This window comes from Psittacula echo (assembly GCF_963264785.1).
Source record: "Psittacula echo genome assembly, chromosome: 13".
Classification (NCBI taxonomy): domain Eukaryota; kingdom Metazoa; phylum Chordata; class Aves; order Psittaciformes; family Psittacidae; genus Psittacula; species Psittacula echo.
Window position 1 is genome coordinate 5,457,166 of NC_137749.1, and position 13,469 is coordinate 5,470,634.

At 39.3% G+C, this 13,469-nt stretch overlaps 1 protein-coding gene across 6 annotated transcripts in view; it reads right to left on the reverse strand.

Annotated features, from left to right (window-relative positions):
* The window catches only part of RIMBP2 (RIMS binding protein 2), a gene marked incomplete at both ends in the record, with an annotated part of 125,106 nt that overhangs the window by 20,485 nt on the left and 91,152 nt on the right, over positions 1 to 13,469 (reverse strand). For all 6 annotated transcript variants that reach the window (XM_080628350.1, XM_080628353.1, XM_080628352.1 and 3 more), the window contains 6 exons: positions 1,465 to 1,932; positions 2,299 to 2,450; positions 4,552 to 5,361; positions 5,775 to 5,884; positions 6,830 to 6,906; positions 9,550 to 9,701. In XM_080628350.1, the coding sequence (XP_080484476.1) occupies positions 1,465 to 1,932; positions 2,299 to 2,450; positions 4,552 to 5,361; positions 5,775 to 5,884; positions 6,830 to 6,906; positions 9,550 to 9,701 (1,769 nt within the window). The remainder of the gene's footprint in view (positions 1 to 1,464; positions 1,933 to 2,298; positions 2,451 to 4,551; positions 5,362 to 5,774; positions 5,885 to 6,829; positions 6,907 to 9,549; positions 9,702 to 13,469) is intronic.

The following is a 13,469-nucleotide window of genomic DNA, read 5'->3' on the forward strand; positions in this document are numbered from 1 at the left end:
TAGAAAGCAACAAGATAATTGTCAAGCAGACAGTTCCTGCAATCAGTGGAAGAAACGGCAAATGTAAGACATTAGGACTCAAGAACACAACATTTAAACACACTCATGGTTTAAAGCAATATTGGTTTCCTGACTGTAACTTGAATTTTCAAGATTTTTTTGCTTGTTGTATTACTCTTGTTCATAAACAATTATACACTTTCATGTGAGCATCAACTCAGCTGCCAGCTTTCTTCCCTCTACCACTTATGTCAAAGTTTGCAGTATTCTACAGTCAGAGGCTGCTAACAAAGATGCTCGTTTACCCTTGGCAAAGGTTTAGGAGACAGCCTAGTCACTACAACAGCATTTTTTACCTCAGTACAAAAAAATCTATAGAATGACACTTTGTGTTCTTCCTCTGCTCTGACTCTTACCCTCAGCTACTTGATTCCTTCTGCTTACTCTCATGACAATAACCACCAGTCATCTAACAAGCTGGATGAAGGGCAGGAAGAAGACACACAGCTTCTTCTGCAGCAGCCTACTGCAAGGGAAGAATTTCTACTTTTGCGCAATAAACATGACAAATATCATTGGCACTATTTGATTTAATTTAGAGTGAATCCACCTGTAAAGTTCTGTCCAGATCCCTGAATTAAAGCATTTCAAGCATCACTAAAATTAATGTAATTAAACGTGGTTCAGCGCATGTTATGTCAGCAATTTTCAAAACCAGAAGTATTTCAATTCTCTTTCCCTATATGGGTTTTAAATCAACTTTCACCTCAGAATGCCAAACAAACTAATTGCCTTTTCTCCCTCTATTTATGCCAGTCTGCTTTATTTCTAAACAAGAGCAAGAAATATACACATGCATATGGATGTGTTTAGCAAACCTTACTGATCCAGAATTATTCAGTTGGGTTTAGCATACAAGCATGTCTGCTGCTTAGATTCCCTTATTAGACTTTTTTTTGTGAATTGTCATTTTGTGAACTGTCAAAAAGATTAGCTCTCACAGTACGTCTGCTCAGGACTTTCGTCTAGCTGCCTATTTAGGGACCCATTTTTAAACAGCCCTTTATTGCTTTGGTCTCTTTCAAAGTACTTCTGAACTTGGTTGACTTTCCTCACATAAGCATAAGCCTCCCTTTTGAGTCCTGCAGGATCCAAGCACAAACTTTGATGATTACTACCTCCTGCCCAGAATTAAGGTTCTGCATTTTTGGAGACATCATTTCTAGTGCTGTTACGGGCTTCCTATGCCAATCAAAAGCTGACCTTTATGGCTACAAGCATATCTGTGGAAGATGGCACAGAATTCTAGCACACTGCTTCTTCTCAAACTACAGATCTTTGGGGTTTAGGAATAATTAGCTGTTCCTTAAAGAATATGATGAAAAAATTCTTTGATGGAAAGTACCACAATGAATAAAGCCAGCCTAAAAAAAAGCCTTTTTGAAAGAAAAACATTGCCTTTACCCTACTGCTTTCTGCAACTCGTTGTGCAGCTTCTCTTGCCATGGCTTTTGCAACAGTATTTGGGACAGGCGTGCCTTGAGGTTGAGGGAGTATTCGGTTAGGTGATGGAGACCTCCTCCCCTGGAGCGGGCTGTGGAAGTTGGGAGCAGGGGGCTCAAGCATGTGTCCATGAACAGGGGATGCCGAACGAGTCTGCTCCCATGACTCATCCATTTTCAAATGTGGACCTAAATGTTCTTCTTTGGTTTCTGGGGCTCCGGCACTTGCTAATGGCTTAGATTTGGGAGCAGTTCTGGGGTGAGGGGTTGGAGGCACCAGTAGATCAGATGGAATGGCAGCAACAGAAGAATCCACTGATTCCCCTTGTGCAGAGAGTGTTCGAACAGTAACTTCCTTGGCTTCCAAACTCCTTAGTCTCATTAGCTCCACCAATGTGTTCTCTGCTGTTGGAAAGATCACCTCTGCCACCTGAAGTAAATAAGCAACACATTAGCATGAAGATACCTAATTCCCTCCCCGCCAACTCCACTGAAGTACAACCTTTCAAGTCTTAACACGGAGAGGATTACTGCCAACACAGAGTGGGCTGCAACAGCCCACACCAGTTAGCACCAGTTATCTTTAATCCTTTCAATCCATTTGTCCAAAAGCTGAAGTGCTTATAGAAAGGAAGCTAATGAGCAAGATATGCACAAACAAAAGAGTAGGTTCTACTGAAAGTTGAGAAAACCCTGCACACATCCAAGTGCTGTCACATGCTTATTGTTGCCTTTACCTGTCAGTTGAAATTCACCTAATGTGGATGGTCAATGTAACGCCAAAAGGAGAACTCACCCGTTGACCTTTTGCATAAACACCATAGCCTGTAACATTGGCCCCATGGGAGGTCCCTGTTGCTGTCAGAGTTGGTGGTTTCCAGGACACCAGTATGGTTGCTGGGGTGGACCCAGCCCGTACAGTAACATCTTGAGGTGGAGCTGGAGGACCTATGAAAGACAAGAACAGTAACTATACAGATTCAAAAGCACTTACAGAAAAATAGGCTCAGTAGGTTATGGAGCCAGGAACTGGCCTTCAGCTGACAGCCATTAAGTAACCTAAACTTCTTTACAAGATGGTCTGTACTTGCAACTTGCTGTGGACCTATTTTTTATCCCTCCAGGATGCGTAACTGTTACTTACCCATAATACAGAAGTTAACAGAAAAAGGATGGAGAGAAAGGCCCCAGAGTGGCACTGCTGGTGGACAACTGCTGCAGCTGACAGCAAATGACTTTTTGGTATAAATCTCTGCACTGAATGAACACTACATACTCAGGAATCACTTTCAAAAGTCTCTGGATTGTGTGTGACTCCAAGTAATGATTTATAGGCCAGAAGCACATTGATGCTAAGGTGCCATGTGAACTGCAAGCCAGAACTTTAACCTTTTCAACCAGCAGCACACTGGTTTAAATGATGACTGGACTCAATGAGTTTGCACTGAAGAAAAAAAAGACACCTACTAACCTTTTAAGGCGTTTGCAACATGTTAGTGTTGAAATACATCCTTACTTCAAAGACATTATTACCGTACTACAAATAGCTCTACTTCGGACAGAAAGCCAAAGTAAAAATATCATAGAGATTATTAAGTCATTAGTTTCCAGGCACCCTGTTGTTTAACAGTCAAATCTTGAGAAGTGTTTCATGCTAAAACTCCAGAAGCAGGGTTCAGCTGTAACCATCTCTGTGTAACAGCCAGAAAAATGCAAACCTTGGGTGCTGTGAGTTTGCTCATTTATTGCTTTAGCATACTTCAGCAACTAGAGGGAGATACAGCATGGGAAGTGTTTGGTCTGAAAAAAACATCACTGGAAAAGCCTTCCTTTCCCAAATAACGAAGTCAACATAGCTAATAAGTTCAAGACACCATGTAGGTAGTATCTCCCGACTGCCACACAACACATCTTAAGTTTAAAACACACTCCCCTCCAAGCAGATTCTATAATAGCACTACACTTATTTCACTGAAATGATTGTAGACAAAAGAGTGAATGCCTGAGTTGAGAACATTTTTACTGGAACTATAAATCAACAACATCAAAAGCAGTAGACACACCAGCTTAACTCCCTCTATACTCAACCAGCATCACTCTCCTGCATGTCTCCTTACACATAAGTCACGCAAGCCAAGGAAGAGACCAGGACTAATTCCTGCCCCTTTGCTAGAATCAAAATCCCAGCAGGGAGTCAATTAAGCCATAGCATGGTACATGCTGCTGAATTTCACTTGCCAGGAGTCACTTGTATTTGATTGTCCCTGCTTCAGAGACATTCAGTGTTCTGAAAGTCTGAATACATACAGTCTTCTACTTGCCCTTGATTATATGAACTTGGTGAGATGGATCTATAAGGAGAGGTGATCGAATTTTTCAGGTACACTCCCCAAATTGTGAGATTATCCTTTAAATGCACTACATTATTTCTGCTCTAGCTTTCAACATTACTTCACTGTTCTTAAATACTGGGAAACGACTGTTAACACTTAACAACATTCCTAATGTGAAAGCACTTTCCAAAACACAGCCAATTTACTATCATCTTTACAAATTCAAATTGTACAATGTGATTGCAACTTCACAATCAAAATGCATTTACATCCGCTAAATGACTGTTGCTTCTCTAAGATGTCTGTGTTCATTTTCAGCAAAAAGTGCTTTAAGACACACAAATAACATGCAAATAATGTGTCACAAGTAATAATTGTATTTTTCCCCATGTTGTTCATACCAATGAAAATAACTTACTACCAGAAATACTATAACTGGACAAATTAAATACAAATGGAGATTACCCTGATAAACCAGTGTGTGATCTGTGATGATGGTAAGCATGGCTTTCCCTAGTGATCTCCCCAAAATGTTCCAGTCAGAACAAAGAAGTAATTCAGGACAGAATTAGTTTTAGATCCCATAAAGCAAACTATCAATCCCCAGTCTGCTCATGAAAGTGACAGGGGTTCCAACACGAAGCTAAAGGTTAAATTATTTAGTATTTTCAAAGAAACACAACAAGTGTTTTCAGGTAGGGAGAAAAATATCAAACCTGCTGGCAACGTAGAAAATTCCACAAAGGCCTCCTTTTTTTCTCGCTGTTCCAGGGGAAGCTGCCAGGGCATCTGATGGGGCTTTGCCATGACCTTCACCTTGTAGGCCATATTGGGCTTCAAATTAAAAAAATGATACTTGTAGCTAGCAGCCTTGACAATGTCAAATTCTTCTTCATTAAGAAAGATCACATGACTGTAATTACTATTTGTAGGGAGCCAGGACAGCTCAGCAGAAATCTGGGTTATGTTGTCCACTTTAAGATTAGAGGGGGCCACTATGACATCCTTCCCAACTAACAAAGTGCACTGCAGTTCATCTGAGTTACCCTTGTTTGTGATGCTCTGAATTGATATTCTGTATGTACAAGTAGAAATATTAAGCTTTTCTATAAGAGCTTTCGTTCTGCTTCCCAAGGCTATGTTCATCCGTACTTCTTTGTCAACCAGAACATTGTAGCTGCTAATGGTTCCCCATCCGGGTGGCACTACCGGTGGCTCCCAGCCCACAATGACACTTTTGGCTAGTTGTTTAATAAGGGTGATTTTTCTAGGATAAGGCACAATGTCTTCTCCAATTTCATCAATGTTCACATCCAGAGTCCCTGCACCATTGCTGATTACACTAGAGTCTACATGACTTGGTGGACTTATCTCCAAGAGATCTCCTTCCAAAACAGGACCCGAATGGTTGACAAAATTCTGATCTTGTTCACTGCTTAATGTGGTTGATAAGCGGGTCTCATTGTCTTGAACAAAATCCACAAAGTTTGAAGGGACTAGTCCTCTTTGCCCATCTAGAAGTTCCCCTGGTAAGAAAGAACAGTGCCATTAAAAAGGAGCATAACTTTTGCATGTCAATGCCTTGCAAGAGACAACATAAGGAAGAAGATGTAAGTGAAAACTGCATATAAACAACATTCACAGTTTCAGAATATAAAGGCTCAGTGAGGCAAAACCCAGAACTGCCAGTAAGCTTTCTTGTCGACTTAAAGCTTGCCAGTAGGAAAAGCTGACAATATAAAAATATCTTATAATTAGCTTTGCGTGCAAGGAGCGGCTTTGCTGGTGCAGAAACTCTGTTAATTAACACAATGATGATGGAATAATTTTAGCAACTTATTTGGTAGTAGATGAAGGAAGGAATCAGGAGTGCGTTTGACAGATGAACTGCTTTCAATTTGCATGAATTAGCATGAATTCACAGATTAAAAAAAAATACCTTCATAAAAGCCATCTTCATCCATATCTCCATACACATACAGGTACTTTCCTGCCGTAAGGGGGAGCTCTGCTTCTGGATTTTCATTTGGTCCATCAAAAGGGTTATAACTGCAATGTAATAAAGATGGAAAATGTGTGTTCACTTACAACCCCCACACAACTGCGTATCAATCAGAAAAAGGTGTACAGTCCTAGGCCTGCACAGAAAGGTAATTCCGCAGTTCAATCTTTTTGCTTCCCTTCTGAAACATACATTCTGAGCTCAGTCTAGATCAGTTTGTTGTGAACTGCAACTGTACCACCAACAGGCTGCCATGAAACATGACCTATTTGCTGAAGTGCTCCACACTTAAAACCACGTCCTTTTCTATAGAATTTACTCACACATTTCTCAGTTGGGACTCTTGGAATACACTGGCCATAGCATTTTCTTTTTTTAAAGTGAATTAAAGCAAACTCCGTTGTGGAGGTCTTTTTCTGTACCCATATTCCGTTTATCAGGCAATCTTTTACACAAGTTTAACTTCAACAGAGACAAGTTCAATAGAGACAAAACCAGTGAGTTTACACCTAAAAGAAGGTATTCGTAGACAAAAACTTCTTACAAAGTATTTAAATCCATATCCGTCCTGAAAGAAATTGTTAAGTTACAGAAAATTTTATAGTCACAGTACTTCATATCTGAAATTTTAATGGGCAAAACAAAGATAAAAGGCACTTTCAAATCTTTCTTGCACTGATGAAAATATTTGTAAGAACAGATTCAGACATTCTCCATGAAGTAGGAGGTACACCTCATCTCATTTAGACCTTCAAGGGTAGAAATACAGGAGTGGCTAAAAGAGGCATGCCATGCTAAACTCTCTCTGACAACAAAAGCAAATGGAAATGGCACTATTGTGCAGCCACTGCAAACAGGAAAGGAGTCTGCCATCCATAACATTGGTTCCAGGTAATAATTTAGTGCATGAATAAAAGTGAAGCAAAAACCAAACATTGAATATTACAAACATGTATTACAGAAGTAATGAGCTGGGGGGGGGGGGTGTTTACCTATATCGGGCAATGCAAAGATGGACTTTCCCAGAATATCTCTGCTTTGAGGTATTGGAGTTCTGATCATTATCCATCTGTAAAGACAATAAAAAAAAAATACAACGGTATTTCAAAAAGCACTGTTTTCCTGATGGGTGATAGAAATCACACAGCAAACATGCAACATTTAAAAATAAATAAATTCAGTTATAACATGGTTAATTTTACTTGGAAGAGCTTAGGCTACAAAGGAACTGCAAGTCAGATTCTAACAGGGCAAAGAAATAGAGCTGATTCCTTGACATCTTGCTAGGGAGTTAGATCATCTGCCTAAGAATGGATGGTGGTCTTCCTCAAAAGCTTGCTCAATTGGTCAGTGGAAATGGCTGAAGGAGATGTGATACTGACCACACCATTCCCTTTCATGCTGCCAACTAAAGACATGTTTTTACCATACCAGTCTCACTGACCACCTCACCCTCCGAAGTTTTTACTACAGTCTTCATTAAAGTATAGTAAACTCAGTTATTCCAAGATGTGGTATGCCTAGTGTTTCCGGGCATAGTACAGCAACATGATCACATGGACAACCTAGGGTGATACCCTACTGTTTTCATCAGAAATAATAGTAGAAACTTCATACCAGTGACTAAGTACTTAAGATAAATGCTGAGTTTAGAGCTGCTGCAAGTGTCAACTTCCAAACATCTCGAAATATGAGAATCATGTAAGATATATCCCCCCTTGGCAGTCCAATCCTCAGCAGCACCTGCTAAATTCCATCTTTTCACTAACTGAAAGAAATAATGTATTTCCTCTGAATTTACCATCACATTTAATACAATTCTGCAAGGCCACACATTTATTCCATTAGAAATCCAGTCTACAAACCCTGGAGATTAAATTGTAATGCTGAATCAACACAGACTCCACCTATTCTAGCTCTGTGCTAGGTATCTCTAGGTAAAATAGCAATGCTTTCTGTTATGCTTTGAGCCTAGTAGAGTTTTTACAGTGAGAGATGCACTTTCCTAGTTTTACAGTATGCTGTGAACTCTTTCAGGAAAAATGAACAACTTTTCACCTGAGCTTGAGAGAACTTCAAGATAGAAATACTAGTTTTAACAGTGGGATCAAATAAGAGAAAAATTGAACATAATTTTATGATCTGGACAATGTGAATATTGAACTGCAACGTTCAGGCCTAAACTGGTCCCTGCCTGGTTTTGTACGGAAGAAAAGTGCACCAGAAAATTATTGAGTCAAGTCATTGTTCCTGTTGGGTTAGCACATCACACACTATTCTGCCAACACTCCACTTCCAGTGATGAGACAGTAATAGTCAGCTAACGGGTACTCCCCCCTGTGTAGCATTTGGGAATGCAGACACATTTTCAAGTGTTATCATTCTGAAACCTTTTTACAGGCATGTCACAAAGCTCCTAGCTAACCCGATAATGCTTATTCTAGAAGACTTTGTTACTAGTAACAATCAGGGAAGTTGCAGATGTATTTTCACAGAGTGTCAATGGCTTTTATTTCACACTTCACAGCATTATGCTCCATTTTTGGATTTTATTCATACACTCTTCCCCTGGGTCCTGGATACCCCTGAAAGAATGGAGCTTGATTTCTGTGAGCTTGCATCATGTAAGTATGTATCACATAATTACACTCTAGAAGACACATGATGAACAATTCTGCAAAAGGGGGCTTGACATACTCTGTGAGATAACCCAAAAATAATAGAAAGAGGGAGTTAAATTTGATGTGCACTTCCATTTCTTGCTGTTAGTTTTGCCTCCCTAAGTCACATTGCTAAGCTGCTTTTTCTGGTTTGACTACTTCGGGATGCTTTTTCTGTGGCCTCTTCAAAAAGCAGTGAATGTTCCCACTTCTCAGCTATGCTGCTACACATAAATATATGTGTATATTTATTTGTGGATTCTCCTTACATATGCCCATGGAATTCCTACTGTACAAGAATATCCCACACCATACTCAGGCTTGTGATCCATTTTAAAACATTTTACCAACTTCCACAGGTTCAGTAGCAATGAATATAAAGTATGCACACAGTTTCGATTTATTTACTTTCATAAGGATTAAGAATGGGATTTAGACAGCAAGGTAGAGAGTACAATCTGAAGATCACTTCCTTATAGCTGTCTGCCCACATCCTGCAATTTTCAATTCCAGGTTATAGGTTCAATACCAGTTTAGGAGACTGCTAGAAAGAAGTCCTGCAGAATGAGCTACTTCACTGTCAGAGCGTACCTGCCTGGACAGGGCACTCCATGGAATTTCTCTTTCACCTGCCCAGGCTGTACCAAAATCACACCTTTTGACAGATAAAATAATAATAAAGCTGCATTACATAGACATACACCAAAAGAAACAAACAGAAATGCTGACTTACTATGCACAGAAGCAGTACAACAGTGAATGCATCACTGGAGGCTGAGGTTTCAATAGAATCTCAAGGTTCTCTCACACCCATTTTTTTTAATGCTGTGTAACTAGGATATCAGCTAAGACTTCTTGAAAATATCAGATGAATTCCCACTGGTTAACCAAGTTAATTCCCATGGTTACCAAGCTGTCTCAGAAAATTAGAACATTCATGCCCTGACCTTTTAAAAGCAGGTGGACCAACCTGCACTGGTCCCCTGGAGTGGAGAAGTCTTGGCCCCATAACATATATTTTCAGTAGCAAACTTTAAAGGACAAAGACTCACGTCTGAATCAAATCTGCATCTTGGGGTACCAGATCTTGACTTGGACAGGAATGTAGGTTTGACAGACAATTGTTCTGGTTTGTCTCCAGATATTTGAAGGGGTCGTATAAACTCTGAAATCACACAACGACTTCCAGAAGGACTTTCATGACCTGGCAGTGACCAAAACACACATAAGTGTTGTTCTCAAGCAGAAACATTGCCAACTAATAAGAAGCAGTGAGTTATTTTCTCATACTGTTGGAAATCCTTCTAGAAAAAGACTAAGGTAGGTAGACTGCAGCACATGAAAGTTGCTAAGCATACTAGTTCCCAGCCTTCCAGCAAATTGCGTAAGTCAACAATATGCAATGGAATATAATGTAGAAAGTGAAGGTATTTTAATAAATTAATCAAATAAAAGTTAAAGTTTGCCCTAATGAAAAAGAAAAATAAATCCACCTGTGTTCTTTGATAGCTTCAGACGAGTTATCTGACATGCTGCTTAACATGCCCAGCACTAAAAGCTGCTGTTGGAACCCTTCTATTTCCCTTGAGGACTTTGTCATGTACTGTAAAGTAGAATCAAGTCGTGCATTTATTTTCTAAGAAAGCAGCTGAAATGCTAGTAATTTAGTTGGCAGGATATTCATTTGGAAATGAAGGGAAGTGATTTGGCTTTTTGCAGGACAAAGTTCCAAGAACACCTGCTTCACATTTCTTGTGAGCTCCTCATTTACACTGGTACCAAAACACACAGTTTAATCCCAGGGCCATCTCTCCAGTTTCTGAAAAACAGAAGACATCCCACCTCCACTTAAAAATAAAAAGAAGTTGACAGCTTATACTGCACATTTAAAGGACCCAGGGAGGCAGCCTTACAAGAGGCTGAACACTTGTCTCGACTCAAGTGAAAAAAGGGCCCAGTGGTGAGGATAGACAAGTTAAAACAACTCCATCAATGTTGCAAGAGGGACTAATGAAGTGTAATAAAAAAATATTTGTGCATTTTTTCCCTTTTACTGTTAGTTTATTCCCCAGATGACATGAAAACAAGCAGGATATTGTAAACTGAACCTAATTATACTTGCAGCATCAGCAGAAGTCACAGCAAAGCAGAGAGCTAGGGCATTGCTGACACAGTCAGATATGAAGAATGCCTTCTCCTTTCTCTCTCTCTCATTAACATAGTGAATCTATGCTTTAATTTTTTCAGACCATGGATATGTGTAGGTTCAGCATTTCCTCTCCAGTTCCGCAGAATTCTGGACAGCAGTGTTTTGCTACCGAATTGTAAGCTTCCCAGACACATGCCACAGGAATTATGAGTGGAACTTATTTGTTCATATTGCAGAGGAGAATAAGCTCCAAAACATATCATCAGAGGGTTTTTCTGGTGTTCTCCTTAGTCCGATATAATTAATTTTCTCTGCACCACTGTAATTTACAGCAGGACAGCTTAAGCACATTGACAGCAGGGAAATATACAAGTCATCATATAAAAGATTAATTACAACCAGCCCTGCTTACAGCACTCCCCAGGCTGAAAAAAGGCACATTTTTTATTCTTGGAACCTCTCTCACATACATAACAGAAAAGTCATCCCCGTTCAGAAACCTTTAGCCAATTTAGCTCCTTCTGTTTGCTGTTAATGTGCTTGCCATATCAGCCCATCAGTGCCAAGCCTATAAATAACTGGTCCAACTGTGATTATTCATTCAAAAGAAACTGCTGTTTGGTCTCATACCTCCTGGATTTTTCAGGCTTTATTATTAAATTAGTTGCACTATATACAAAATGTGGAGAAAGATTTTTGGACAACATAGCCCTTGCTTTGCATACAAACAGGATAATAATCAGGATAGGAACATGCATTATCAAGAACCCCAGAAATATCAAGACGCTGGAAGATATTCAACTCCCTTATTTTTTCCACTTGTTAAACAGGGTACGTAAAATTTACCTTGAGTCTTTAATACATAGGATAGAAAACTGTGCACTAATTGTAATTGCCTCATATGACTGTACACATCTATGGCTCCAGACGGTGCTAATAACTAGATACAGCCTACTCAGATACCTCACTGCCCAGCAGAATAGGACTATACCCATATCCCTCAATGTATGTCTAAATATAGCTTCTGCCTCAGAAATAGCTATGCAAAATGGATCTGTCTTCCTAAGTGGACTCATTGCTGCCTTCAGAGCCCTCTGTTTCTCTATTCATTTGGCTACTTGTGCAATGTAACATCTCCCTGCTCAGTAAAACCTGTACTGGGTGCCACCAACTCCTGTCTCTTTATGAAAAAGTGCATGAAATAACAGGAGCTGATCCTCTAAGGCTTTTTCCCTTGCTGTGGGACTGCTTTTATCTAGGACCACAACTGGAGATATTTCTTAAAGCAGCTTAAAAATTAATGCAGTTTCAATGAATTCTAATATCTGCAATATACTGGAAAGAACAGATTTTTGGGCAAGCCATATCATAAAACAGTAGCAGTTAGTTCCTGTATATTCTGGACAGGAGACTAAAAAAAGGTCAGAAGATGCCTAAATAATACATGAAAAGTCATGTTGATTCTATGTATGTAGAGTCATAGCTGGATTAAAAAAAACAACATAGCATCATCGAGCAATGCCTTGGCAAGAAGAGAAGCAGATCCATTGTGCATGAAGCACATTCTTCCTGAAACCTCCTGAATCTTGGTAATCTCCCGATTGTCTGTTTTGGGGATCACGAACACATAAGTACAGACAAAAATGGCTACACTTAAAATCTGGCCTAACTTTACCTCCAGAATAATAAACAATTTCCCTTGCTCACCCTAGACAATTTCACTGCTGTCCCTGGGCTTGAACAACAGAATGTGGAAGAATCAGACCTATTAAAACCTGTTAATTCACTGGAAACTAAGCAAAAGGAAAAAAAAAAAAAAAAGACCCTTTCCTTTTATATTTGCACTCTGGAAAAAAAAGGAGTTAAAAATGAAAAATTTACGAGGTTAGTTCCTAAGAACACACAGCAGCTTCTAGGAGCGTCTCTTGTTTTTCCTCTAAATACTAGAGAAGAACTTTGCGAAGCCAAGGGGATTTTGTCCACAAAGTCTCATAAAATCCATATACCCTCAAAACGGCCTTTATTTTCCCATGACTGTCAAGTATCCGTTAAGGAAGTCTGAAGACTACCCTTTTATGGAAAGAGACAAGGAAGAGCACCAGACTTAATTTAAATGTCCCAACACAAGTAGCGCTGGCTATACTTGTAGTAAAATTAGTACAACCTCCATTTTATTTATTGGAACTGCTGATTCATTATGGACTACCTAAATTATCTAGAAATGTCATTTAAATGAGCCTTTTATCTGATGAATAATAGATCTTAAGGTTTCTATATCTGATTGTGACACTCTTATATGCATATAGAGTGACCTTTTTAGACTCTAATCTATTCTGGCTAGGTTTATTTCATTCCCTGATACATTCAAACATCACCCATTAGAGCAAAGCATCTGGTCATAAACTGATTTTGTTTCCGTCATTTGCTTTGCTTTGAAAGCTGTCCTTGTGTTCCCTCGTGAGCTCTTTCTTCTTCACACATAATAAAAATAACTACACTTCGAGTTTGAAGAACTTGCTGTAGCATTACCATCATTAGTGTCAAATAGTTGATTTCAACAATTAGAAATCTTCCCCACTGGCTCAAACATTACTGTTATCAGTGTGTTCATCCTGAGAATGAATATTGTCCTAGGATTTCTGATGTTTATACACTAGTGCTGCAGGCCCTAAACTCTAAGTCGTATAAAAATCAGTAGGTTATAAGAAAAGGTTTATAGAGCAAGGCCTTTAAATGACATCAGTACAGACTTAAGCTGTGTTTTCTGTGTTTTTATTCAAGGATTTCTTGGAAGATGTCTGTTTGTCAGGTTTTGAGGGTTTT